The sequence below is a fragment of the Carettochelys insculpta genome, chromosome 8 (genome assembly GCF_033958435.1).
Source record: "Carettochelys insculpta isolate YL-2023 chromosome 8, ASM3395843v1, whole genome shotgun sequence".
In the NCBI taxonomy this organism is placed as follows: domain Eukaryota; kingdom Metazoa; phylum Chordata; order Testudines; family Carettochelyidae; genus Carettochelys; species Carettochelys insculpta.
The window spans coordinates 65,103,431-65,128,347 of NC_134144.1; the positions used below are offsets into that span (position 1 = coordinate 65,103,431).

A 24,917-nucleotide genomic window follows, 5' to 3' on the forward strand; every position below is an offset into this window, starting at 1 on the left:
TAAAAGCTTAGCATTTCCAGTGGTGATGTAACCATCACTGGGTTAAGTTGTGAATGAATGAATGACTAATATGAAGTAAGGGGATTAGATACTCTTTTGTTTTATGAACTAGTAGGAAGGAGGCAGAGGGAACTGTTGGATATGTATGAATATGTATTTACATACACAGTGTGTCTGTGTGTATATGTATGGTATAGATTTTCTTGAAAGTACATGCCTGGGTAGAGCTACAGCATGAAACCAGATAAAAAAAAAATCTAGTGAGATGTCATCAGACTGGATCTCTCAAAAACAAGAGAATTTGGAGATATTAAGGATTCCACTTATCTTACCTGTTAGTTGGTATATATTTTATGCTGGGACTGTTTGCATATATCAGACATTTTATTTTAGATCATACTAGAGCAAAACCTTGTGCTTTTTTTGATACTTGCGTTGCACTGGGATTTTTGAAAGAAGGCAATTGTATCTTTACTCCAGGAAAGTATTTGGCAAATTCTGCTCTTTTATGTTCATCAGAGTCCCTTAATGTCATTCATATGAGACTTACTAGCATATATAGTCAGTGAAATCACTTTCACAGAGTTAGCTAGTGCTTACAGGCCTTATTCGCAGAGGACACTCAACATTACTTTCACTGTCAATTCAGAGCACTCTCAGGGGACCGGGAGACTCTGATGTGCCATACAGCAAAATGGATAATATATACTTAGTACAAATATAGTTCAATAAATGTATGTGGCACTAAGTAATGGAGCTGTGCTGAACAAATATCTGAGGACATTATCAACACCTCCAGAAGTCACTTGTAACACTTGCATTTATTTAGCAAAGGCAGAATCAAACCCCACTTTCTGGGTTCCCAATGCAAATAGTAAGCCAGATTCCAAAACCACTAATGACTCGCATCTACTCTCACAAGTCGGTGCTATTGATGTCAGTGGGACTTCCTCATGGGTAGGCATTGCAGGATCAGGCCAATGGCAAATTTAGTTGAGGAGATGCATATATAATCTCAGTCTTTATGTTTTACTCATACTGCTTTGCAGAAGGGTATGGGTTGGAAGGTGTTTAACTGACACAGGTAAACAGCCATCCTTAGAGCACTAAAGCTATGAAAGATGCAGTAGTAAGTAGGCTGGTGACCAAAAAGGTGACAGGTCCTTTTAAGAAATTGTGAGTATTTTTAAAAGTGTCAAAAATTAGAGAGATGGAGGGATATTTGAGATAATATCTTTTATTGGACCAAGTTTTCTTGGTGAGACAGACAAGCTTTTCACAGAGTTCTTCTTCAGGTGACCTGAAGAAGGTAAATACTAAAGTAAACTGATAACCACCTAAATTGGGTTGGAAATCTCTATGGAACAGGGTTTCTTAGGGAATATCCAATATTTCCTCCTTTGTGGCTCAGCTGTATTATGAGAATAGACTGTTTGTGTGCCACAGTCCTTCTGGTCTCAACCAAATCCAATACATGGACCACGCAGGAAGACTAAACATCATATTTTGGGGGGAAGGGTTCAGCTTTTTTATTAACAGAAAGTGATATTGACTAGATTCATTGTCCAAATTTTGTAAGAAAATGAAGAGAAAAAGCACTGATGCGGAAAACTAAATTATAAAGTTCTTTCTACCAAACAATCTAAAGTGATAAGTGGGAGATGCCATCTCTACTGATAGCAGGGATTCAAGTGGGGAACACATAAGGATATAACATAAGAACTCTAGAAGATGAGTTTCTCTCATCTGAACTTAAAAAAAAGCCTTGTGTTTAGCAGCTAGAACAGACTCGTATTCTGCATGGACCAGGTACAGAACGGACATATAACACAGAGGCTACGTCTACACGTGCACGCTACATCGAAATAGCTAATTTCGAAGTAGCGACATCGAAATAGCCTATTTCGATGAATAACGTCTGCACGTCCTCCAGGGCCGGCAACGTCGATGTTCAACTTCGACGTTGCTCAGCCCAACATCGAAATAGGCGCAGCGAGGGAACGTCTACACGCCAAAGTAGCACACATCGAAATAAGGGAGCCAGGCACAGCTGCAGACAGGGTCACGGGGCGGACTCAACAGCAAGTCGCTCCCTTAAAGGGCCCCTCCCAGACACACTTTCATTAAACAGTGCAAGATACACAGAGCCAACAACTAGTTGCAGACCCTGTATATGCAGCACGGACCCCCAGCTGCAGCAGCAGCAGCCAGAAGCCCTGGGCTAAGGGCTGCTGCACACGGTGACCACAGAGCCCCGCAAGGGCTGGAGAGAGAGTATCTCTCAACCCCCCAGCTGATGGCCGCCATGGCGGACCCCGCTATTTCGATGTTGCGGGACGCGGATCGTCTACACGTCCCTACTTCGATGTTGAACGTCGAAGTAGGGCGCTATTCCCATCCCCTCATGGGGTTAGCGACTTCGACGTCTCGCCGCCTAACGTCGATTTCAACTTCGAAATAGCGCCCAACACGTGTAGCCGCGACGGGCACTATTTCGAAGTTACTGCCGCTACTTCGAAGTAGCGTGCACGTGTAGACGCAGCTAGAGTGAGCAGTGGTTGACATTAGTAACATGGGCAAGGGCTGTAAAAACTGTACCTACTTTGCTATGTGCATTACTGTTTTCAGTGCTCAGAACAATAAAACTATTGCAGTGCTAATTAAATGCTCCATGACTTCAAGAAAAAAGGCTTTTTATAAGGACTGAGGCCAGTACTTGGCAGGTACAGAATGTTCAGTATCTGTTTAAAGGGGAGATATATATGAGAGTGAGAGAGAGATTTTATAATTTGAGCTCCCAGTTACTGACTAACCCATTACAATTCTCATAAATAATGGGCCAAATGTTTCAAACATAGGTTTGGCTCCTGTAGGTTTATATAAGCACCCGATCAGATGTAGTCTAATATTTGAAAATGTGGAGAAACCCCAATTTCTACTGAAGTCAATGTGAGCTGCATCTCCCAGTGTTCTACACACATGGATTTAGGAACCTAAATTTAGACACCTGGGTTTAAAATGTCAGTCCATATTTTTAACAATGGTGAGACTCCTGGCATTTTGGGAAAAGAAAGACTCCATAAAAGTGCTTTTGAGAAGCAAGTAGATTTTGTGCTGGAGTGAGTTCAACAACGAAATGTGGCTATTTACGTACCTTAAATCTGTACCTCCCAAACTCATCTGCTAATGAACTTTTTAATTTTTCTCTAGGTGAAGCAACAGTGAAAAAGAAACCAGCTCCAAAGACCCCCCCGAAGGCAGGTAAGTGTCTATGGTTTATTGCATTGTAAACACCAGCAATAAAACCGTAGAATTTACAAGAAAAGGCCATTACTACCTTGAAACAGTTATTTCACTGGTATATGCTGTTATTAAAAGGTAGGTGTGATGTAGTAGGGGAAGAATTTCAAAAGCTCTATGTTCTCCTCTAATGGCTCCACCTGCTTGACAGGTTTTTTTTTGCCATGCTTTGGGCAATGTATTTTTCAAAAAATTCATCCGAAGTAGGTCAGCCAGGGGCTGCTGGAAACCAGAACTGAGAGCAGGAAGAAAGTCTCTTTTGTGTTCTCAGCACTGGGCTGGCTGGAACCCAGGTAGGGAAGAGGTGGAAAAGGAAACACTTGAATTCAAATGTCAAAAAGTGAGGAATGGGCACTGGGGAAGAATGTGGTTTCAGGAGCCAGAGGATAACGGGAGCAGAGAGGAAAAGATAAGCAGGAGAGGTGGTACAGTGCCAGCCAAAAAAGTCCATAACCACTAATACCCCTTCCCCTCCAGAATCTGGAACTGAAACAAAGAGTCTCAAATTCCTACATTCCTCTGCTTTTGGCAATTAACTGTGACTCCCTTTGGCAAAGTGTGTCTTATCTCCATAGAACAGCTGGTTTAGAAGAAAATAACAATGTACTATTCCATCCAGTTACTCCTTTAGGTCCTAGACTTTAAAGGTAAAACAGACCAATGTGATCATCTAGTATGACCTCCTGCACACTGCAGCCAATGGTATCTCACCTACCATCTCCCATACAAGATCTATAACCTCTGGATGGGTTAGTGGAGTAATCAAATTAAGGTTTAAAACTTCAGGTTACAGAGATACCACCATTTTCTATGGTTCAGATCAGCAAATGGCCCATCCCCCATACAACAGAAGACAACTCCATCCCCACCAAGGGTCTCTGTCAGTCTGACCTGAGGAAAATTCTTTCCAGACCCCAAATATACACTCATTCAACTGTTCAGGAAAATAGAAAACATAATTTTCTAAAGAAATGGGCTTTTTCTTAGTCCTTCCCCCTCAGATCCTTCAGTTCCCAGAAGACAGAAAAGTCCGTGCTGGTGAATCAGTGGAACTGTTTTGCAAAGTAGTAGGAACGCCACCACTAACGTGCACTTGGATGAAATTTCGAAAGCAGGTAAATTGTCTGTTGATATGTTTTAACAATGAATGATGATCAATTTGAGAAATGACTGAGACAATATCAAACTAAAAGGGTTCATTGTCTGATAAATTTGCTGTGTTAAAGCTTTCTCCTGTGCCCTTAATACAAGAAATCCCATTCCTTCATTCATGCTTCAGGTTTCCAGCTTTGCAGATGGAACCAAATGCCATTAAAGAAGAATAGTAGTATAGAGCATCTTACAACAAAAATAATACACATGATGCATGTTTCTTGTTGATATGAATATTCCCACAATCTGTTGTTATACAATTCCTTCTCCTTTAATTAATGTATTTATTTTACAGGGACTTAAGCACATACTTAAGTACTGTACCTGAAGAGGGAAAACTTCCCCAATCAGGGCTTTGGTGTATAAGTTCAGACACTTTAAATTCAGCAGCTCAGACTGATCTTAAGCCAGCAGTGGCTGAAGTAACTTATTGGGAAGGAGCAAAGATAAATATCAGCTGGAGCAGCTACTATTTATTTTATTTTGAAGTTGCTCAGTGCTCTGCAGTGTACAGATGCAAACAGTCCCTGCCACACAGAAGCTTAGAACTAGCCCTTAGTTTCTCAAGTTGATTGTTGAACGTTTCATCAAGCGAGGACAGGGCTGCATATTCATTGCACAGTCTATTGCAAGTTCTACCTTTTAAAACATTTATCCCAGTTACCTTTTATTCTCAAGTACCCTGTTCTTATATTATGGGAAAGGGTGCCTGGTAGCATCCAGATAATTTTTTCTCTACTATTCATTATTTCATATGCTTTTGAGTTTTCTCCTCTGAGACTTTTCTTTTCCAAACTGGACATTTTGGAAACCTAAAGACTGATTTAGGAACAAGTAGACCATTTATATCATCATCATTTTTCCTGCAGAAGCCTCAGAGAGATTCAGGTCCAGATCCTGCTGTGTATCCCTGGTATGTGATGCAGTGACTAGAACTAATGGGGGCAGGAATTGTCCATATGACCATTTTGTTGGTGGCATATTGTGTTCTTAAAAGGCACTGAAGCAGTCAAATAAAATTTGAAATTCATGCTACCTCCCTCCCTCCTCAGTAAATTACAGTTCAGTATCTTGTGTGTGTGCATGGCTGCATGCTAGTGAATGGAGTTTCTGGAGTGGGATTTTCATGAGTGCAGTGCACAGCAATGGCTAACCGTTCCCATTCATTTCTCTGGGAAGAGCTGTAATAATAAGCAATGATCACACTACAGCAGCAGCTATGGCAGAAGGTTTTGTTTTTTCTCCCCTCCCCATTATTTTAGTTAATCCACCTCTCTGAGGGGTGGTAGTTAAGCAGAAGGAAGAAAAACACCTTGAATGGAGCTTAAATTGTGTCATTACTTAATGCCAAGATACTTCCATTAATAGTATTGCAGAAGCAGCTATCAGGTTAACTTCAGTGGGCTTATGCCAAAGTGTGCTTTATAGCTAAAGTAATGGGAGAGGTCTGCTCAGGACTCATGATTTCTTGTTCTGTAAATATGTCTAACAGAAGAAGCTAAATTAAATTGCCTTCATTTTTAATGAAAGGCCAAGAGTAAATTGAAAAATCTCTTATCTAGCAGGAAATAGCAGGAGGAGGAAGGGCACTGACATTATGCTGTCTACATCACAACAAGAACATAGTGTACTACTTTTATGGTTGCAATGTAACGTCAGGGTTTTTTACATTCCCTTTAATATCTCAGTGCAAATCAAAATTGAAGTCTCTTTGACATTTATGCTGAGGTTCTTTTCTTGAATAGTCACAGAGAGGTAGCCTGTGTTAGTCTGTATCTTCACAAACAAAAAAACAATCCTGGAGCACTTTAAAGCCCAACAAGATAATTTATTTGGTGATGAGCTTTCTGAGGAAGTGGGTCTGTGCCATGAAAGCTCATCACCTAATAGATTATTTTGTTGGGCTTTAAAGTGCTACAGGACTGCTTTTTTGTTTTGTTCTTTTCTTGGTTTAAGTTGAAAGGTGGTAGTTATATTTACAAGTACTTAACATGTTTGTGGCGTTCAACTGTGATTTAAACTTCTGGTTTTCTCTGAACCCTTAGAACCCCTAGCCTAGCTGAAGTAGAATGATGTATTTATTCAGTTTGGTTTGGGAACGTCTTTCTTTTCGAGTTATTTTTAGTTCCAGGAAAGTCAGACTGTCCTAATATAGCTAGGCTTGTGCTTTGTAAACTTTCCTGTACAGTTTTGCCAGTGCAGTTCAACATCAACTAATGATACTATTTGCTCTTCCAATCTATGGAACTATTATGATAATTTGTGTGGTGACTGTGATGTGGACATATAGAGACTAGAATCAGATGCTATCACAGATTATGTGGGTCAGAATGTGAAGTTAGGCCTGGAGAAGAAAATGGCATGTGAACCAATGTTCATGGGACCAAATCTTGGTTTCAGTGAATTCAGTGGTAAAACTCATATTGACATGAAATTTAACAAGAATTTGGCTTTTGGCCAACTAGACAGAATTTTTCAACTACATTCCCTTATCCTGCAAAGGGATTTTAGTTGGTGGGCCCTAACACACAAGTGACCTCACGGACTCAAAGGGACTATGTTCAGGTATAACGATCTGCATTTATGGATTACTTTGTAGGTTTGGAGCCATTGAGCTACAGGACAGCATATTTTGACCCTTTTGGTCAGTTTTATTCTTTGCCAGATGTTCTTAGTCACTACTGCAAAGGCATTATCTACATTGCTCTCCTAATGCTAAAATTGTGGGCTCCTATCTGACTGAGAGGTTGGGAGTATCTCTTTTGAAATCTCTTTGACTATTCTTCTCTTTTATTTGGCAGATTCAAGAAAATGAACACATCAAAATCGAGAATGCTGAAAACAGTAGTAAGCTAACGATCTCCTCAACGAAGCAGGAACATTGTGGATGTTACACTTTAGTGGCAGAAAACAAAGTGGGCACCAGACAAGCACAAGTCAATCTCACAGTTGTTGGTAAGTTCAGAAAAATATTTAATTATATTATCAAAAATCTGCCTGGTGCTCTGGATGCTGTACAAAAAGTCCAGTGAAAACAGCACTGTATGTTAGAGACTGCAAAAACTAAGAGGTCCATTTAACAAATTAAATTGCTAGTGCAAGGTCATAACTTGAACTGGTAAAAATCTACATAGCTCCTTTGATGTAGTGGAGCTATTCTAATTCATGCCACCTGGTGATTGCTTGTCATTTTGATGACACATATTTTACCTTAATTTGAAGATGGAAAATGGAGAAGCAAAATAACCCTTCTGCTTATGTTTGTTCCTTGTTCATGTGTGGACAGAAGTCCAGTCCTAGCTCTTCCATTAACATTTTATGGGGAGCAGGAGCTCACTGGGCTACTAGTTTGAGAAAGGCCAGTTTTTGAAGAGTTGAAGAGGTTTGTATTGTATTACAAGTTACAACCTGAAACCTATCCTTCTGTACATTATATTGCTGTTGATTTATAAGGCAGTCTTTTCTTACGTGCATATGTGTTACTGCATGGGCTGCACAAGCTTTCTTTAAACAAGTGTGTGAAAAGTTGAGAAGGAATCATGTATCTGATGCTTTGACAGCTGGCGTCCACTCTGAATGGTGACTCTATCAAATGGCATTGTGTGGCTTCAGACATACTTACTACATCTCAAGGGCTCCAGAGCAAATCTGGTCAATTTACTAGTAAAAGAAGTTGTGTATTCAAACTGCCTGTTTGGTTTTTTCTACTCTGTGCAACGTCACTTATAATGAAAGTTCTGCTGCCCGAATTCTACCCTCCTTAGCCATTGTCTGTAGTGGGATTACACAGGTGTGTTTGAGGCTAGAGTTTGTCCATGCAGTTGGAATTTACTCATCCTGTTGCTGACATTAGCCAGAATAGAATCCTAGTCAGTCTCCCATAACTGTAGTCCTAAAAAGAGTAACAAGTATTAGGCAACTAATATTGTCTCTAGAGCAATGCAGGTATAAGGCCAGGGATGAAATCCTGGCTCCATTGAAGGGAATGATGAAATACCCATTGATCTTCAGTGGAGCCAGAATTTCATTCCAGGGATCTATTGAATAAGATGTAATTTTAATTAGGAGCATCATACCTTAAGTATCACATGACGAGTGAACACTCTGCAACTTTATGCTGCTGCGTGTACTGTGTATACAGGCCTCTTGACCATGTAAGGACATGGTTATTTCTGTTGTCTAAACCAGTTTGTGGATTACATTTAAAAGACAATTGAACAGACAAGTACAACTATTAAGTAAAGTCAAGCTGTGTTTCGGATCTGTTTCCTGTTACTCTGGGAACGTCAGGTAGTCCTCATGTAAGTAGCAATTCCGTATTCTGAGGAATAGGTTGATTTGAAAATAAGTAATCATGGAAAACTTTGAACTCAAAAATCTTGTTAAGCTCCATACCTGTTTCCTCCTTCATGCTGCCCTTGGCGGGAAATCTGCTGGGGCATTAGTGGGGCTCCCACAGATGCTTTGGGAAAGCTGGGTGAAGAATTCCTACAACATGCTTGAATTTGCCATGTTTTCCAGCCAATGACACCCAGGTAGAATTACTACTGCAAATTTGCCAAGTGCTTTGACTGAAATTCTAGCTGAATTAAGAACTGTAGTGGTCATAATGGATGCCTGACACGTGTTGCCACCAGGATTACTATGTGCATTAGGAAAATGGCTTGCGAGCTATAGTGTTGCAGGGCTGGATTCCTGCTAGCTCTGGGCACATATCCACACTGTAGGAAGGTATGGGCACAAAGAGTTTGTTCTGCTTGGGCATAGAAGAAAGAATCCCATTGTCAAGTGCAGCTGGTGCCCCCTGCTTAGCAGTTTTTTGCGCACCTCCTATCTGAAAGTGAGTGGAGAGATCCTGACTTCTCCCCTTCTCTGTCTTGCACTAGACAACATGGTGTGGTCCTTGCAGACATGCAGATTAAGTCATCTCACCTTGTGTGTCTCTTGCTGAGGACATAACTGGCTGACCAAGATATTTGCTTGGACTTTAAATTTAGATGAGTTCTGGAATGTGTGTTCTTCAAGAGTGACCAGACTGACCTAGAACTAGATTCCAATAAAGAGTAAGCTAGCAGGCTGGTCTCTGGTTGAATTTTAGTGTATTATAAACATGGTAAAGACAGCATGACATTCAGATGTCCAGCTTCTCACAGCAAAGGATCCAAAAAGTACTTAATAAACTATATACAGGAAGCACCTCTGGAGTAGGAAGGCAGCAACCAAAAAACTTTGAATAACACACTACACTCCAAAGGGGAAAGGGAAAATTTGGGCTAGGACACCATACCAAGAGTGCGAAAGGATCACTAAGGACTCCAGGATCTTGTTTTTAAGCCCTCTCATTGAAAAACCCTGTGCACAGTAACCTGCCACATTGATTTATCTGCTACAAAAGAACAAAGTACCAAGTGGACTGCCAAGATTCGAAGTGGTGATGGTTCTCCTGTGATTCAATCTATGACACCAGTGAGGCAAACCCATATCTTAGCCCGTAGTCCATAGCTGTATATATGAGCGGCACAAGTTCTTTAAAAATAGCAGTGGCATTTTTCATTCACATCTGGATACAATTTTAAAAAATCTCCCCATTCTCCCTTGGACAAATCTGGCTCCAAAACTTCTATCCTGCACTGCTGAAACTGTCAGACTCTGGCTTCAGCTGTGAGTATAACTGACATTTAAGGAGTTTGAGCAGTCAAAGACTGTTTGCTTCATTCTTGGCAATGGAAAAAGCAGCTCTGGAAGGAGTCCCAATTTTGAATTATTCTAATTTTTTCCCCCCTTTTGTGCTCTTAATGAAGATCCATGAACTAAACGTCCATTAAACACAACTCCAACCTGAAAAACCACATAAGTATCCAGGCAGGTTAGGGAGACTCCTTGTGCTGAGTGATTAGTAAGAGTCAGGAGAAATTTGTGTTTGGCACTGATTCTCTGGGTAACTTTGTTGCAATAATAATAATAATAATAATAATGTGAAATTTGCAAATGAAGAAAACCACCCTAGATAAACAATCTTGTATCTTAGGAGATTGCCCAAAACTACCCACAATACCATTCTGAATCACCTATTTTAAAATGCCATGTCCTTTACGTGATCAATCTGTTCATCCCTTCAATGGTCACTTGAGAGGTTTCGCTGTACTGTAATGTGGTTCTGATACCAAATCCATAGCTATATATTCTGGAACTTGATTAGTGATTTACAACCGTAAATGTCTATTTACAGTAGTTTCATGTTGCCAAGTTTCATTAAAAGAGTTGCTGGTGAGATGAATATAAGCTAAGGCTGAATTAGTGAGGACAAATGTGTAGTCCTCAGTGCCATAATACAGTATCTAGCTGGGAATGTTTGTCCCCCTCAGCAGTGCTTTATTTTTCCATTAAAAACCTGTCTGAGCTTTACAGAGATATTTATGGGTGAATGCGTAAATTAAAATAGATGATGGGCAAAATTTTCAAAATTTGGGTATGTGATTTAGGAGCCGAAGTTCATAAGACATTGAGTGCTAAGTGGCTGCCTTGACAATGGGAATTAGGCTTCAGCACTTTCAAAGTGCTTTTGAAAATGTCACCCAATAAGTAGTGCAAGTTTAAAGTTGATTGTTGTAATAAAGATAGGAAAGAATGATGCTGTAGAACTGGGACTCCAGAGAGCTGGGTTCTGCTTCTGATTGTTCCGTAAGCTTCCTGATTGTGAAGTGATGAGTCACTCCTGCCCAAGGCTCCAAGCCAGCAACTCCAGTGATGTCATTTACAGATTAAATGCAAATATCTCTAGAAATACCTGTACACAGGAGTTTGGTGCAATATTAGTATATAATGACCATGCTGCAAAGAAGTGCTATGGAGATTTTAATTTAACTATTATACTGAGTAGCCATGCATGTGCTTTACTTGCACAGTGCTGAATGACACCCGTGTACAAGTGTGCTGCATTGAATAGCTGTTTGTGATCATACATCTAACATTATTACACTATGCATCATCTGCTTCTCCACTTGGTTCTGTACTTCGATGAAGATGGCAGTGTTATATTCCCCAATGAAATTCATATTTCTATTTTGTGACATTCTGAGTTAACCTCAAATCTTCTAAGCAAAAATTGCAAAATGTATATTAGCTTCTGGATGAGCTATCCATTATGGGCCTGGTCCAAGACCACTGAATTCAGTGGCAGGACTCTGACTCAAAAGAGTACAGGCTTTGAGGCCAACATCGTTAAGTTAAGCCTATTCCACACGCGACATCTGGTCTAAGTACCTTGGTCTCAAACGCTGTCAGGAAATTTACAAGTTAACAATGGTACTTCCTCTTGGCAGGTTTTAAGACTGCTTAAGAACTCTGGTTCAATGAAAAGCTTTCCATTTCTGTGTCGGAAATGTATTCCTTGTTTGGAAAAGCAAACGCCAGCTTTTGTGATATTGAAAGAAATTGGGCGGAAAGCAGCTAACAACAAATCCAAGGAAAAGAGCATATCTTTGGAATGTTAATAGTGAATGCTTCTTAAGTGTGTTTCCTCTTCCTTTCACAAGTAGCTAACCAATGTTTATGGTGCTTCTATGAGGCAAATGATTATTCTTTTACAGATGAGGGAGCTAAGGTTGAGAATTTAAGTGACTTGCCCCAGACTACAGAGGGAGGCTGTGTCAGAGACAGAATTGAATTTGATCATTTTCCTTGCCCCCAACTGCCTGTCCTTATTATTCCTCTGGACTGCTTATGTAGGGATCAGTGAAGAGGGCAATCTGGCCTTTTAATTTTCAGTACCAGAATGTACACTATGTCACAAACGCTTCATCTCTAAAACTTCGTGACAAACCTCAGTAGCCATGTCAATGCCAAATGTTTTTGCAGAAGAATCACAGAAATTAGGGGGAAACCAAACTTAAGTCACCTAAACCATCATTCAGCCCATAGTTTGTTGCCCATAGTACTGTATATTTCAAATGTCTCTGTTGGGAGACATTCCCATATATTTTATTAGTTATTTTTCCTAAGAGTTAGCCTAAATCTTGCTTTGCGACGGAGATATCATCCCATTTTAACTAAGTGTACTTCCTTGAGAAATGTTAAAGGTTGGCTAGTAGCAAATGTTTAGCCACACTTTAGTTTCTGTATGTCCAGTCTGTTTGTGGCAAATCCAGGAATCAGTTCTTCCGTCAATGTGCAGGTTGTATTTCACCAAGGTAACGACACATATGCCTAACTTTCAGCACATGAACAGTCCCATCAGCTACAACTACTCAGATGCTTAAAGTCGAGGATATGTTTATGTATCTTTCTGACCTATGCTTCTGGAGCATAAGGTTTGGAAAAGAAAAAAACGAAAAACAAAAAAAACCAAAACCAAAAACAACCTCTTGAGAATGCTGTGGTTAAAAGATGTATCTGGGAACAGGTCTGTCTGACTTCTCCTAGTTCTGCCACAGACTTTCAGTGTGTCCTTGGGGATCATCATTCATCTTTGTGTCTAAGTTTACTTATCTGTAAAGCAAAGATGATAAATGTACCTTCCTCACTAGAGTGTTGTGTGGCTTCATTGTGCTTTGAGATCCTCAGAAGAAAGTTTGATTATTCAACAATGCAATTCAATTTAATTATGGTGTATGAGGGAAGGAGGTTTCCAGAGGCTTGAACTGGGAGAGTGGTGAGGGACAAGATTTAGTGGAGGCTGGAAGTTAAAGGTTTTAAAAAAGGAAGAAGGCAAATTCCACGTTGTGCCCTCAGCTCTGGGCGTGGAGCTCCATCTAAGCTAACTTGTGCACATAGTTAAAAACAGGATTCACATTTTGAAACAAAATGTTTTATGAGAAGAAAAACTATGTTCACTGTAAAGCACTTCAGCTTCTCTTGCATTGGTTTTTAATTTTTTTTTTTTAATTAAAAGAGGTTAGTTTGTTTTTTTCAGTCTGATGTTATGCTAAAACTTGTGCTAAATTAACATCTGTAAGGGATAAGAACTTAAATTATATAACTCCTCTCCCTTGGAAAATAAGGTCCGGGGCACAGTTTTCCAAGAAAAGCAGAGAGATTTGCCATGACCCCAGAGTCCTGTCAACAGTAACATAGAGTTCAGTTATGACCTTTTATGGTTTCAGTTTTCTCCCACTGATGAATTTCAAAAGAAGGCTTTGCCAGTGCTGTCGGCATGGATATTGTCCAACTGGCTTTAGCAGTATATTAAATACCTTTTCTGGCTAAACAGCCTGTGGAGTGGAATTAAATTGTTGCTTTCTGTCTGCTCTTTATCTGGCAGACAATTATTGTAATAGCTAATAATAGTATTGTATAGTAATATGATAACTGGATGTAGAAAAAAACTAAACCAATTTTGAGATCAGATAAAGAAAACCACCTTGTAAATGTTGTTTCCACGTTGTCATAGGTTGAAGAATAGTAATATCCTTTTCTTTCAAAGCCTGGCAGTATTATAATCTTTGCTTTTAGGGACTCGGTATTCGTATGGGATTGCTGTGTACAAGTTCCCCATAGCCCTATAAGCTCCTGATACATAATGAGACATATCTACTTGTTTAGGTTCAGTGTGATCCTTGGATTGAGTAGAAGAAAAACTTCCATTTTCTGCTCTTGATGTTTGAAAAGATTATGTTGCCTTTTTTGGTCTCCTGGAATGGCATTTGCTTACTGTGGGTTCTGTGAGTCTGAACCACTTTGGAAAACCAACCAGTTAGGGAAAGCATCAGATTTTTGGTGGGTGTTTTCTGGAGAGGCTCTGCTTGGGAGGATGGCATGAAGGCGTCCTACTTGTTATCGAATGACCACCAAGAAGACTTAGGCCACATATATGGGGACGATGCTGGGGGTCTGTTGCCCTGACAAAAAGACTATAAAGTCTCTTTTCACATCAGGAAGAATTGCAAGTTAAACAGCACACACAGGATTTAATTGAAAAGTAGACCAGAGCTGTAAGTCAGACTTATAAATTTATATGGCCATGTGGACCCATGCTGTGCATTTGGCTGCACTGCAAGTGAAACAGTTTAACAGGCTAATTTAAAGATTATTCCCTAGTGGGTTTCAGAACCTAGCAAACAAAAAGTTTGAGAATTTGCCAGAGGAAAAGGTGTTGCTCAAGCCGGTTTGGGAAGAAAAGGAAATAAAGAATTTGGTGTTTTCCTAGCATTGGGTTTTGTAGGTTGTGTAGGGCCAGACTGTAGCTTTCTCATCTGCTCTAGGTAAGGGGCGATGCATAACGGCATTGCTGCAGGAGCAAAGCAGAGAACAGATTGGGGCTCAGAGTGACACACGTCCTTTCCTGCTCCCCTGTTGCTCTGGGGAAGGAGTAAGTTATCATATCCATTTCATGGTGCAGCTTGCTCCCTGTTGTGTGCCCAGACCATTACCCTAAGCTGGTGATTGGAATGGTGCAGGAAGGAGCCAGTACTCTTTCCATTCCTCTCCATCCTCTTCCTATCCACCCACTTGCTACTAAGCCTGGAGCAAAAACTGACAAGCTTTTCACTTGTCTGTGCAGCTGGAGTCACAGTCTGAGAAGGGCTAAGCTGTCCCAAGGAAGGGCAGAGACAATCTAGCACTAAATTATTTTTTTCACTCTTTCATAGAATCATAGAACAATAGAGCTGGAAGAGACCTAAAAAAGCCATCAAGTCCAGCCCCCTGCCCTACGCAGGACCAAACCCATCAGATCAGCCCAGCCAGGGCTTTGTCAAGGCGAGGCTTAAATACCTCCAGGGATGGAGACTCTGCTACATCCCTGGGTAGACCATTCCAATGCTTCTCCACCCTCCTAGTGAAAAAGTTTTTCCTAATGTTCAACCTGGACCTTTCCAACCGCAACTTGAGACCATTGTTCTGTGTTCCGCCATCTGTGACCACTGTGAACAGCCTCTCTCCAGCCTCTTTGCAACCTCCCTTCAGTAAGTTGAAGGCTGTTATCAAGTCCCCCCTCAGTCTTCTCTTCTGCAGACTAAACAGTCCCAATTCCCTCAACCTTTCTTCATAGGTCATATGCTCCAGCCCCCTAATTATTTTGGTCACCCTTCGCTGGACCCTCTCCAGTGTGTCCACATCCTTCCTATAATTGGGGGCCCAGAACTGGACACAGTACTCCAGATGCGGCCTCACCAAAGCCAAATAAAGAGGAATAATCACTTCTTTGGCTCTACTGGCAATGCTCCTCTTGATGCAACCTAATATGCCATTAGCCTTCTTGGCTGCAATGGCACACTGTTGACTCATGTCCAGCTTATCGCCCACTACAACTCCCAGGTCCTTTTGTGCAGAACTACTACTAAGCCAGTCGGACCCCAGCCTGTAACAATGCTTGGGATTCTTCCAGCCAAAGTGCAGGACTCTGCACTTGTCCTTATTGAACCTCATCAGATTTCTTGTGGCCCAGTCTTCCAATTTCTCTAAGTCACTCTGGAACCTATCCCTACCCTCCAGCGTATCTACCTCTTCCCCTAGCTTAGTGTCATACGCAAACTTGCTGAGGGTGCAATCCAACCCCTCATCCAGGTCACTGATAAATAAGTTGAACAGAACAGGACCCAGAACTGAACCTTGGGTCACTCCAGTAGAAACCGATCACCATCCTAACATTGAGCCGTTGATCGCTACCCGCTGGGCTGACCTTCTAGCCAGCTTTTTATCCATCTTACTGTCCATTTATCCAATCCACATTCCTTTAACTTGCTGAAAAGAATATTGTGGGAGACTTAGCGAAAGCTTTGCTAAAGTCAAGATAGATCATATCCATTGATTTTTTTTCCCTATCCACAGAGCCAGTTATCTCATCGTAGAAATTAATCAGATTGGTCAGGCATGACTTGTCCTTCATGAATGCATGCTAACCATTCCTGATCACTTTCCCCTCCCCCAAGTGCCTCAAAATGACTTCCTTGAGGAGCCCCTCCATGATTTTTGCAGGGACTGATGTAAGACTGACCAGCCTGTAGTTCTCTGGATCATCCTTCTTCCCTTTTTTACAGATGGGCACTACATTTGCCTTTTTCCAATCATCAGGAATCTCTCCTGATCTCCACAACTTTTCAAAGATAATGGCCAAGGGCTCATCAACGACATACGCCAACTCCCTCAGAACCCTTAGATGAATTAGTTCCGGGCCCATGGATTTATGTACGTTTAGCTTTTTTAGATAGCTCCTAACTTGTTCTTTCCCCACCAAAGGCTGTCCACCTTCATCCCACAGTGCATCACTTATCGCATTAGTCTGGGAGCTGTCCTTGTCTGTGAAAACAGAGGCAAAGAAAGCATTAAGTACTTGAGCTTTCCCAACATCATCTGTCACTGGGTTACCTCCCTCATCTAGTAGGGACCCCACGCCCTCTCTGATCACCTTCTTTTTGCTAACGTGCTTGTAGAAATTTTTCTTGTTATCCTGCACATTCCTCACGAGTCACAATTCCAGTTGCACTTTCGCCTTCTTGATAACTGCCCTGCATTCTTGAGCTACACCTTTATATCCCTCCCTAGACATCTGTCCAAGTTTCCACTTTTTGTAAGCTCCCTTTTTGTGCCTAAGTTTTCCAAGGATTTCCTCAGTAAGCCAGTCTGGTCTCCTACCAAATTTACTTCTCTTGCTGCTCATCGGGATGTTTTCTTTCTGCATCTTCAATAGGGCTTCCTTAAAATACTGCCAGTTTTCCTGGACTCCTTTTCCCTTCATGGTAGCATCCCAGGGGCTTCTGCCCATCAGGTTCCTGAAGGAGTCAAAGTCTGCTTTTCTGAAGTCTAAGGTGTGTAATTTACTGCTCTCTTTCCTTCCTTTGGTCAGAAGCCTGAAGTCCACCATCTCATGATCACTGCTTCCCAGGTTGTCACCCGCCTCTACCTTCCATATTAGTTCCTCCCTGTTTGCAAGCAGCCATTTGAGCCATGCATGACCTCTGGTCGGGTCCTTCAGCACTTATACAAAGAAGTGATCCCCAACATTCTTCAGACACTTCCTGCACTGCTTGTGTACCGCTATATTGGTCTCCCAACAGATGTGAGGGTAATTAAAGTCCCCCATGATAACGAGAGCCTGCGATCAGGAAACTTCTCAGTTGTCCAAAAAAAGTTTCATCTACCTCATCCTGATTTGGCGGCCTGTAGCAGACACCAGACACCACATCTCCAGTGCTGCCTATACCACTAAGCTTGACCCATAGATTCTCAACAGGCTTTTCTCCCTCTATGTACTGGAGTTCCAAGCAATCATAGTGCTCTCTTATACACAGTGCAACTCCTTCTACTTTTCTCCCTTTCTTGTTCTTCCTGAACAGTTTATACCCTTTCATGACAGCGCTCCAGTCATGCGAGTCATCCCACCAAGTCTCTGTTATCACAATCAAGTCATAGTTCTTGGACTGGGCCAGTGCTTCTAATTCCTCCTGCTTGTTACCCAGGCTTCTGGCATTGGTATACAAACACCTTAGATAAGCAGTCGATCTCCCTGCCCTCTCTACTCAAACCAGGGATCCACTTTTGCTGTACATTCCTCTTTGCATTTCTTCCCAGCCTCCAAGTTTCTTTCTCCCCTCAGGGTTTTGGTCACCGTCCCCCAGCAAACCTAGTTTAAAGCTCTCCTCACTAAGCTTGCAAGCCTACTTGCGAAAATACTCTTTCCTCTGTTGGTTAGGTGGACCCCATCTCTTCCCAATAATCCTTGTGCCCGGAACAGTGTCCCGTGGTCAAAGAATCCAAAGCCCTCTCTCCGACACCACCTGCGTAACCATGCATTTACTTCCTCAATTCGATGGTCCCTACCCAGCCCTTTCCCTTTGACAGGAAGGATGGATGAGAACACCACTTGCGCTCTGAATTCTTTGACCCTTCTCCCCAGCGCCACATAATCCGCAGTAACCCTCTCAAGGTCATTCTTGGCCATATCATTAGTTCCCACATGCAGAAGTAGGAAGGGGTAGTATTCTGAAGGCTTGAGCAGCTTTGTAAGGCTCTCAGTCACATCCTGAATTCAAGCTCCCAGTAAACAGCACACCTCACGAGATTCCAGGTCTGGTCAGCAGATGTATGGTTCAGTCCCTCTTAGGAGGGAGTCCCCAACCACCACCACCCATCTTTGACTTATGGGGGTGGTGGTCATTGAACCCCCATGCCCAGGACTACACATCCCATCTCTTGAATTGCTTTATAGAGCAAATTCTTTTATCGGGGGCATTGATATTGTTCATATCAGATATTGTTCATAAAGATTGAGTGGTCCCTAGTTTGATGGAATTAGGAGAAGACTGGAAAATAATTCTAAAGGAGAATAGTTTTGAAAACTGTTAGGGATGTAAGACTGGCCAGACTCTGTCAGACCAAAGGTCCATCCAGCCCAGTATCCTGTCTTCGGACAGTGGCCAATGCCAGATGTCCCAGAGGAATGAACAGAACAGGTGATCATCCCCTGACACCATTTACCCCAAATCTACCTTCCCAATAAGTAACTCTATTGGGTGGTGATGGGATCAGATGGTCAGGATATGTTCAACTCATTGTTTTTGTGTCAGGAAACAAAGATTTGTTGCAACTGAAACTTTTTGAAGAAAAACTTTGGTTTTGAGGGCATTTTTGTTGGGGATGTTTCTCAGATCCAGACGTAATGAGAGTGCAATTCCAGGATAACCACTAATGGTGAGGGTAATCCCAGGGGATTTGGAAGAACCAGGTTTATGTCCTTGGTCTGAATCAGGAGAGTGAGTGCTCTTATTCCTGGCTATACGGTATCTCCGTCAGGTTCCATTAATAGTCATTTATTTTTACAAAGTGGAAAAGCTCCAACAAGAGAGTGACTCTATAGCTCCACTCAGTCACCTGGGATGGGGGACTTGAACCTGGGTCTCAATCACAGTGTCATTTGGTATTTAGACATGGGGCTTTCAGCAATTTTTGGGTGTGGTGTTGGATATTTGCTTGGGGGAGAAAAAGTTTCTAGTTTTCATTCCAGTTCAAAATGAATATCAACCGTTGAGACTATTTTTGGGGTACAAAATGGAATTCTGGTCAGCTCTAGTGACGTTTCACCCCCACCAGGGTAATAGTGAATGTGATGTAATTCAATGACTCTCAACAAGGGGTTCTTGTGTACTCTGAAGGACTGTGAGTAGGCTTCAGGAGACCAGCATTAGACTAGCTGAGGCCGAGGGGAAAAAGCCAAAGCCCCAGTCTCCAAGGCCCACCCAGAGCTGGAGCAACTTAGTTTTGCAGGGCCCCAGGCAGTTGCCATGCTTGCTAACCCCCACCCCCCAGCAAGGTTGGCCCCAGATTTTATGCACAGAAAAAAATGCAGCCCACTTGAGATTTTATAGCATTTGTGGAGGGTGGGCCACAGAAGAAGAAGGTTGAGAACTTCCGATGTAATTCATTTGCTCCAAACATGGTCTAAGGTCATGAATCTTTTGATATATCTTGTCTGATTTTCCAAGTTGGAACAATTCTCTCATTTGCGTGAGTTTCATGTGTGTTCACATTTTGTTGCAAATATTTTGGACAGGTCTAGTGGTATTATCTGTTGCTTCAGCTCAAAACCAATGCTAGAACAACTAGCACACTGGGCCTTCTTGGAAAACCAAAGAGAAATCCTATGCATGTTATACCTTTTCGCAGTTTCATTTGTGTTCAGGATCATACATCTACCAATTCATGCAAAAGCATGTGTTAACTGGCCTGGGGAAGAGAAGCACATTCACCATTATTTGTATCAGCTACTGTAGTAAAATTTAAGTGTACTGGGGGCCATTACTCAGGGGAGGTCTGTTTTTGCACAAGTCTGTTTTCTTAGAAGTACATTCCTGTGTCAGTAAATACAAATAACAGCATATTTCTGGGTCCCCTTTCCCTTACTTCTGTTTCTGGTTCCAGATCACATTTAGGGATTGGGTTCAGAAAGGGAAATAGTAAATTATGGTATAATGGGAGCCTGTGCGAGGTCCTCAGCAAGAGAAGTCTCAGATTCTGTATGTTTGTATATCCAAAGGCTTGAACATCATATAAAAACGAATTATTGGTTTGAAGTTAGCCTGCCCCAGGGATATTAATGGTATATTAAACACTGACATTGGAGGACAGCACAGAAGTACACTTAATCTTCCCTCTCCTTTCCACAATACTAGCTTCTTCCTCTGGAAGCTGTTAATCATGCTAGGAGAGATTTTAGTATTCCTGAAGGGAATGTGTTTTGGCAACATGTGTTAGTTTTCAATGCAGACAGATGAATGCAGGATAACATTTTAAATCCCCCGGGGAGTAAACTGGTGAGAAACAAAATAGACAGATGGAGGGAGCATCTGCAAATTCTCTGAAGAGTCAGGGCTAAATTATGTCATGCCGTCTTTTTCCTGGGGGAATTCTGTGCTGGTGCGCAATGCAGAATTTTGCAGAAATTAACGTGGTGACTGCAGAATTTCCTTCCCCTACCCACAGAAGTGGGCTGTAGTGCTGCTAGCTGCCAGTAGGGGACAATGGACTCCACAGAGCTCAGCTTGGACATAGACGACTCTAATAATGAGAGGGACTTAGGGCATCTTGGCAGCTGCAGTTCCCAGCAGAGTCCACCCTAAGGGAAGGAGAGGACACAGGAAACTTGGTGCGAGCCTGGGACCGAGCATCAGGCTGTTACTCCCTTTGGATCCCTGGGCTCCGGGGATGGGGAGGATGGGTTTCTGGGGAAGCAGAAGGTTTGCAGCTGGGCTTGTGATGGCAGGAGGCACTGCAGGTATTGGGGCTGGGAGATGCCTGTGGTTGGTGTGAGGGGAGGAGGGGGTTGGGTTGCATTCTCAGGAGATGGTGATTTGTCTCTGAAGTGGGAAGAGGGCAGAGAAACTGGAAATGGGATGTCATAGGGATTTCTTTAACTCTGCACACCTGGGGGAATTTTTGAGCATATCTGTATAGTTACACATATACTTGCGGACAGGTTTTTTGAAATAAATTACCAAAATATTTGAACTGGAATGGTTATGCAGTGTTATTTTGACAAAATTTGCAAAATTTTAAAATGTCGTGCCCAGATTTTTTTAATTTTTGGCAGAGATGTTTTAATTTTTTGTGGAGAATTCCATCAAGAATACAGTCTGCACTTGAGAATAATTTTTGAAGGTGTAGTAAAATGACTCACTGAGTATTTAGCAGAGCTGCCTTGATAATGTCCTGTCACCAGCGTCTCCTGGGTGGCCATGCAGGAGAGATTCAGGTGCCACCCAGCTGATGAGCAGAGTGCCCATAGCCTGTTGCGAAGTGGTTGTGAAGACCAAGACTTTAACAAGGTTGACTTAGATCAAGGGTCTGCAACCAAAATAGCGACAAGGCATTTTTTCAAATTCAGTTACAAAATCAATACTTCAAGAGCTGCAGTGTATGTGAATACGAGAAAGTCCCTAACATATAAAAAATAATAAATAAACTCAAACTGCCCTTTTTGTAACCCCTATTTGAAGAGCAGGGTGCACACAATGATTTTTACCAGTTAGAAAGTTGTTACCCCCATCCCCCAACTTAGCCCCCCTACCCCACAAACCGTCCCCTCCCCCCCAGGTTTAACTCCTTCAGCCCCAGACCACCATCCCAACCCCAGGTTTAACCCCGTCAGCCACAAACCACCATCTCAACCCCAGGACTTACCTGGCTCAGCTGAGGAGCTCTGCACACTTTCACCTCCTGCATGCGGCTGTGTAGGTCTGGCAGGGCAGGCTCAGGTGCCCCTCACCACTGCACCCCAGCTCTCACTCAGGCTGACCTTGCCCTGGCTTTCTCTTCCAGGACTCCCTGTCCTGACAGTTTCTACAGTTGACTGCTTAGGGGGCTCCAGAGGCTGCCGCCACTTAAAAAAAACTAAGTGGTGGCAACCTCTGGAGCCGCAATTGGAGACAGCAGCAACAGTGCTCGGAGCTGCAAGTGACTCCTTAAAGAGCTGTATGTTGCCAAACCCTGATCTAGATAAATTGATTAAGGTTAGGTCCATCAATGAATATTAGCCAGGATGGGTGGGAATGGTGTTGCTAGGCTTTATTTGTCAGAGGTTGGAAATGCCTGATAGGAGAATGATCATTTTGGTGATTACCTGTTCTGTTCACTCCCTCTGGGGAATCTGGCATTTGCCTGTGTCTGAAGACAGGATACTGGGTTAGATGGACCTTTAGTCTGACCCACTGTGGCTGTTCTTATATTCGTTATGTTCCTTTATAACCCCACTGGCTTTATACTACTTTGACTAACCTTGGTAAATGCCTCTGAAAAGGGTGAGCTGAAGGTCCATATCCCAGCAGTTCTTCACAGTGATTTCTGTTTGTTTACTTTGATTGGGTTTGAATAAGCTGTACTTTATCCAAGTGCTGGTCTCTTGCAGGTACAGGGACATCTTTGTGATGAAGGTGTTTATGAGAAATATGGCATGGTATCAATAGCATGTTGTTGGCAGCAGAGTCCTTGGTATTTCAGCACCTTTCCACACAATCTCAGGTGGACTTAAGTTTGAGGAGGAGAGGGATAGGGTAGATCCGAGGTGTTGCCATAGATAATAGTTTGTGGTGAAAAGGAGAAGTTAGCTATCACCACTCTCGGGGCTTTGTGATTGGACCTAGGTACTCCACTGACGTCATACTCTGTGCTGTATTGTACGATGTTGCTGACAGGGTTCACAAAAGGAGCTTTGAGATCTGCCTTCTGTCCATTGCTGTGAGGAGGCTATCTGGTAGTGCTAAGAACAAGAAGGATGGCCTTGTAAATAGGCCACTCAGGAGATCCACATTCAAGTCCCAGTGCTGCCTCAGTCTCCCTGTCTGACCTTGGACAAGTCACTTTGACTCTCTCTGCCTTGGTTTCCTAACTGTAAATTGGGAGAAACAATAGTTCCTTTCTCACTCTCTTTGTCTGTCTTATTCATTTGCATTGGAAACTCCTCAGAATAGGGCTTGACTGTTACAGTGTGTTTGTGCGGTGCTTTGCACAACGGGGTCCTGATCTCTGTTGATGACTATAGGTGTTACCATACTAGAAATAATAAATGATGGTAATATATCAGCACCTTGGAAAAAGTACTCCAGAATGGGAGACTGGACTTGTAAAGAGCCTTGGTGCCAATTCTCGTTTACATGAAGGAGATTTCACACAAGTCTAGCAGTATAAAGGGGTCTAAAATTGGGTGTGAATTGAATGCATGCCCTCCTTAAGTCCCCTCAATACTACCAGAGGATCAGGCCCTGAATCTTTTACCAATAAGAAGGGCAATAAGCCATTCTGGAGGTTGAGGTCAAAACTGCATCTGGTCTCTGATATTTCAAGGCTTAATTAGAGGTCTGTTGTATAATGATGACTCCGAATGGAATGATGTTTTAAGTGCTGCCAAGAAATTAGTACAGATAACCTAAATTATGAAGTCTCTTTATCTACTTTCTGGAGACTCTCTGTTGGTGAGTGCATCTGAAAATTCTTTATTCCTATTCAAAGTTATAACCCTTTACATTCCATTTTGAGGAAAACTCTCTTTATTCATGAACTTGAAATTATGAAAATCAAAAAAGAAAAAGGTGTTGGATAAGTTAAACCAATGAAAGTGCAAAAATGATGAGTATTCAGTGGAGAAAAAATTATCCACTTCAGTCTATGAACTGAATAGTTTGCTTTGATCAAACTGTCCTTTTTTCTTTACATCGTCAATCCTCTGCAACATTAGGGGATGTCACAGAGCTGACGAGGTGCTTCTTTCCAGCCACTCCACCAGACTGATGTGAGAGGAGTCGAAGCCTCTCAGCACCTGCGTATTGGGTACCTAGGTGTTTTGTGCTTCCAGAATCTGAATGGAATCTAATCCAATCCTGGGTCTCTACTGAGATTCTTTGAGTGCAGAGCTTTGGTCTGGCACCATCTGCTGAGAGCTGGAATCCAGTGTCCAGCCTGCCTGCCCTCCTCCCACAGGCACAATGCTGAGCCATCCACACTTCCCATTTCAAAGCTCGAGGAAGTATCTGACTGCTGAGTGTGCTGCTCCGTTTGGGGAGTAAACGAAGAAGAAATCCTTGGAGTGCTCCTGTTCTGCCCTACAGCAGTAGTTCAGCAGCAGGCAGACTACTGCTGGGGGTGGAGGACATGTGGACAAGCTGCTGGGCTGCTTTGAGATTTCTCAGCATGGAGAGCTCACAGAGCTATTTATGTTGCCCCTCCCAGAAGCTGAGGTTGCTGTGGGAGAACTCAGAGGAAATCCCACAACATAGCACTGTGAGATACATACCCACAGGGCATTGGTCACACTGTGAATAATGGGGCCCCCACTGCGGACATATGTCAAGGAAAGGCGCAGTTGTGAACACCCTCTGGCAGTTTTTGTTTTGTTTTGTAGGCTTTTGGGTATCAACATAAGTTTAATAGACAAAACTATGTAGTGTAGGCATACCCTTTAAATATCTCCTCTCCCAGAACTCCACCAGGAAGATGTGACACTTGTGGTTCAGCTTCACTTTCCCTGGAGGCATGCAATAGTT

General features: G+C 42.3%; 1 protein-coding gene across 5 annotated transcripts in view; it reads left to right on the forward strand.

The window, feature by feature from the left end:
- MYLK (myosin light chain kinase) overlaps positions 1–24,917 on the forward strand; it is a 309,641-nt gene that overhangs the window by 238,898 nt on the left and 45,826 nt on the right. For all 5 annotated transcript variants that reach the window (XM_075000996.1, XM_075000995.1, XM_075000997.1 and 2 more), the window contains 3 exons: positions 3,211–3,261; positions 4,288–4,415; positions 7,254–7,407. In XM_075000996.1, coding sequence (XP_074857097.1) covers positions 3,211–3,261; positions 4,288–4,415; positions 7,254–7,407 — 333 coding nt within the window. The remainder of the gene's footprint in view (positions 1–3,210; positions 3,262–4,287; positions 4,416–7,253; positions 7,408–24,917) is intronic.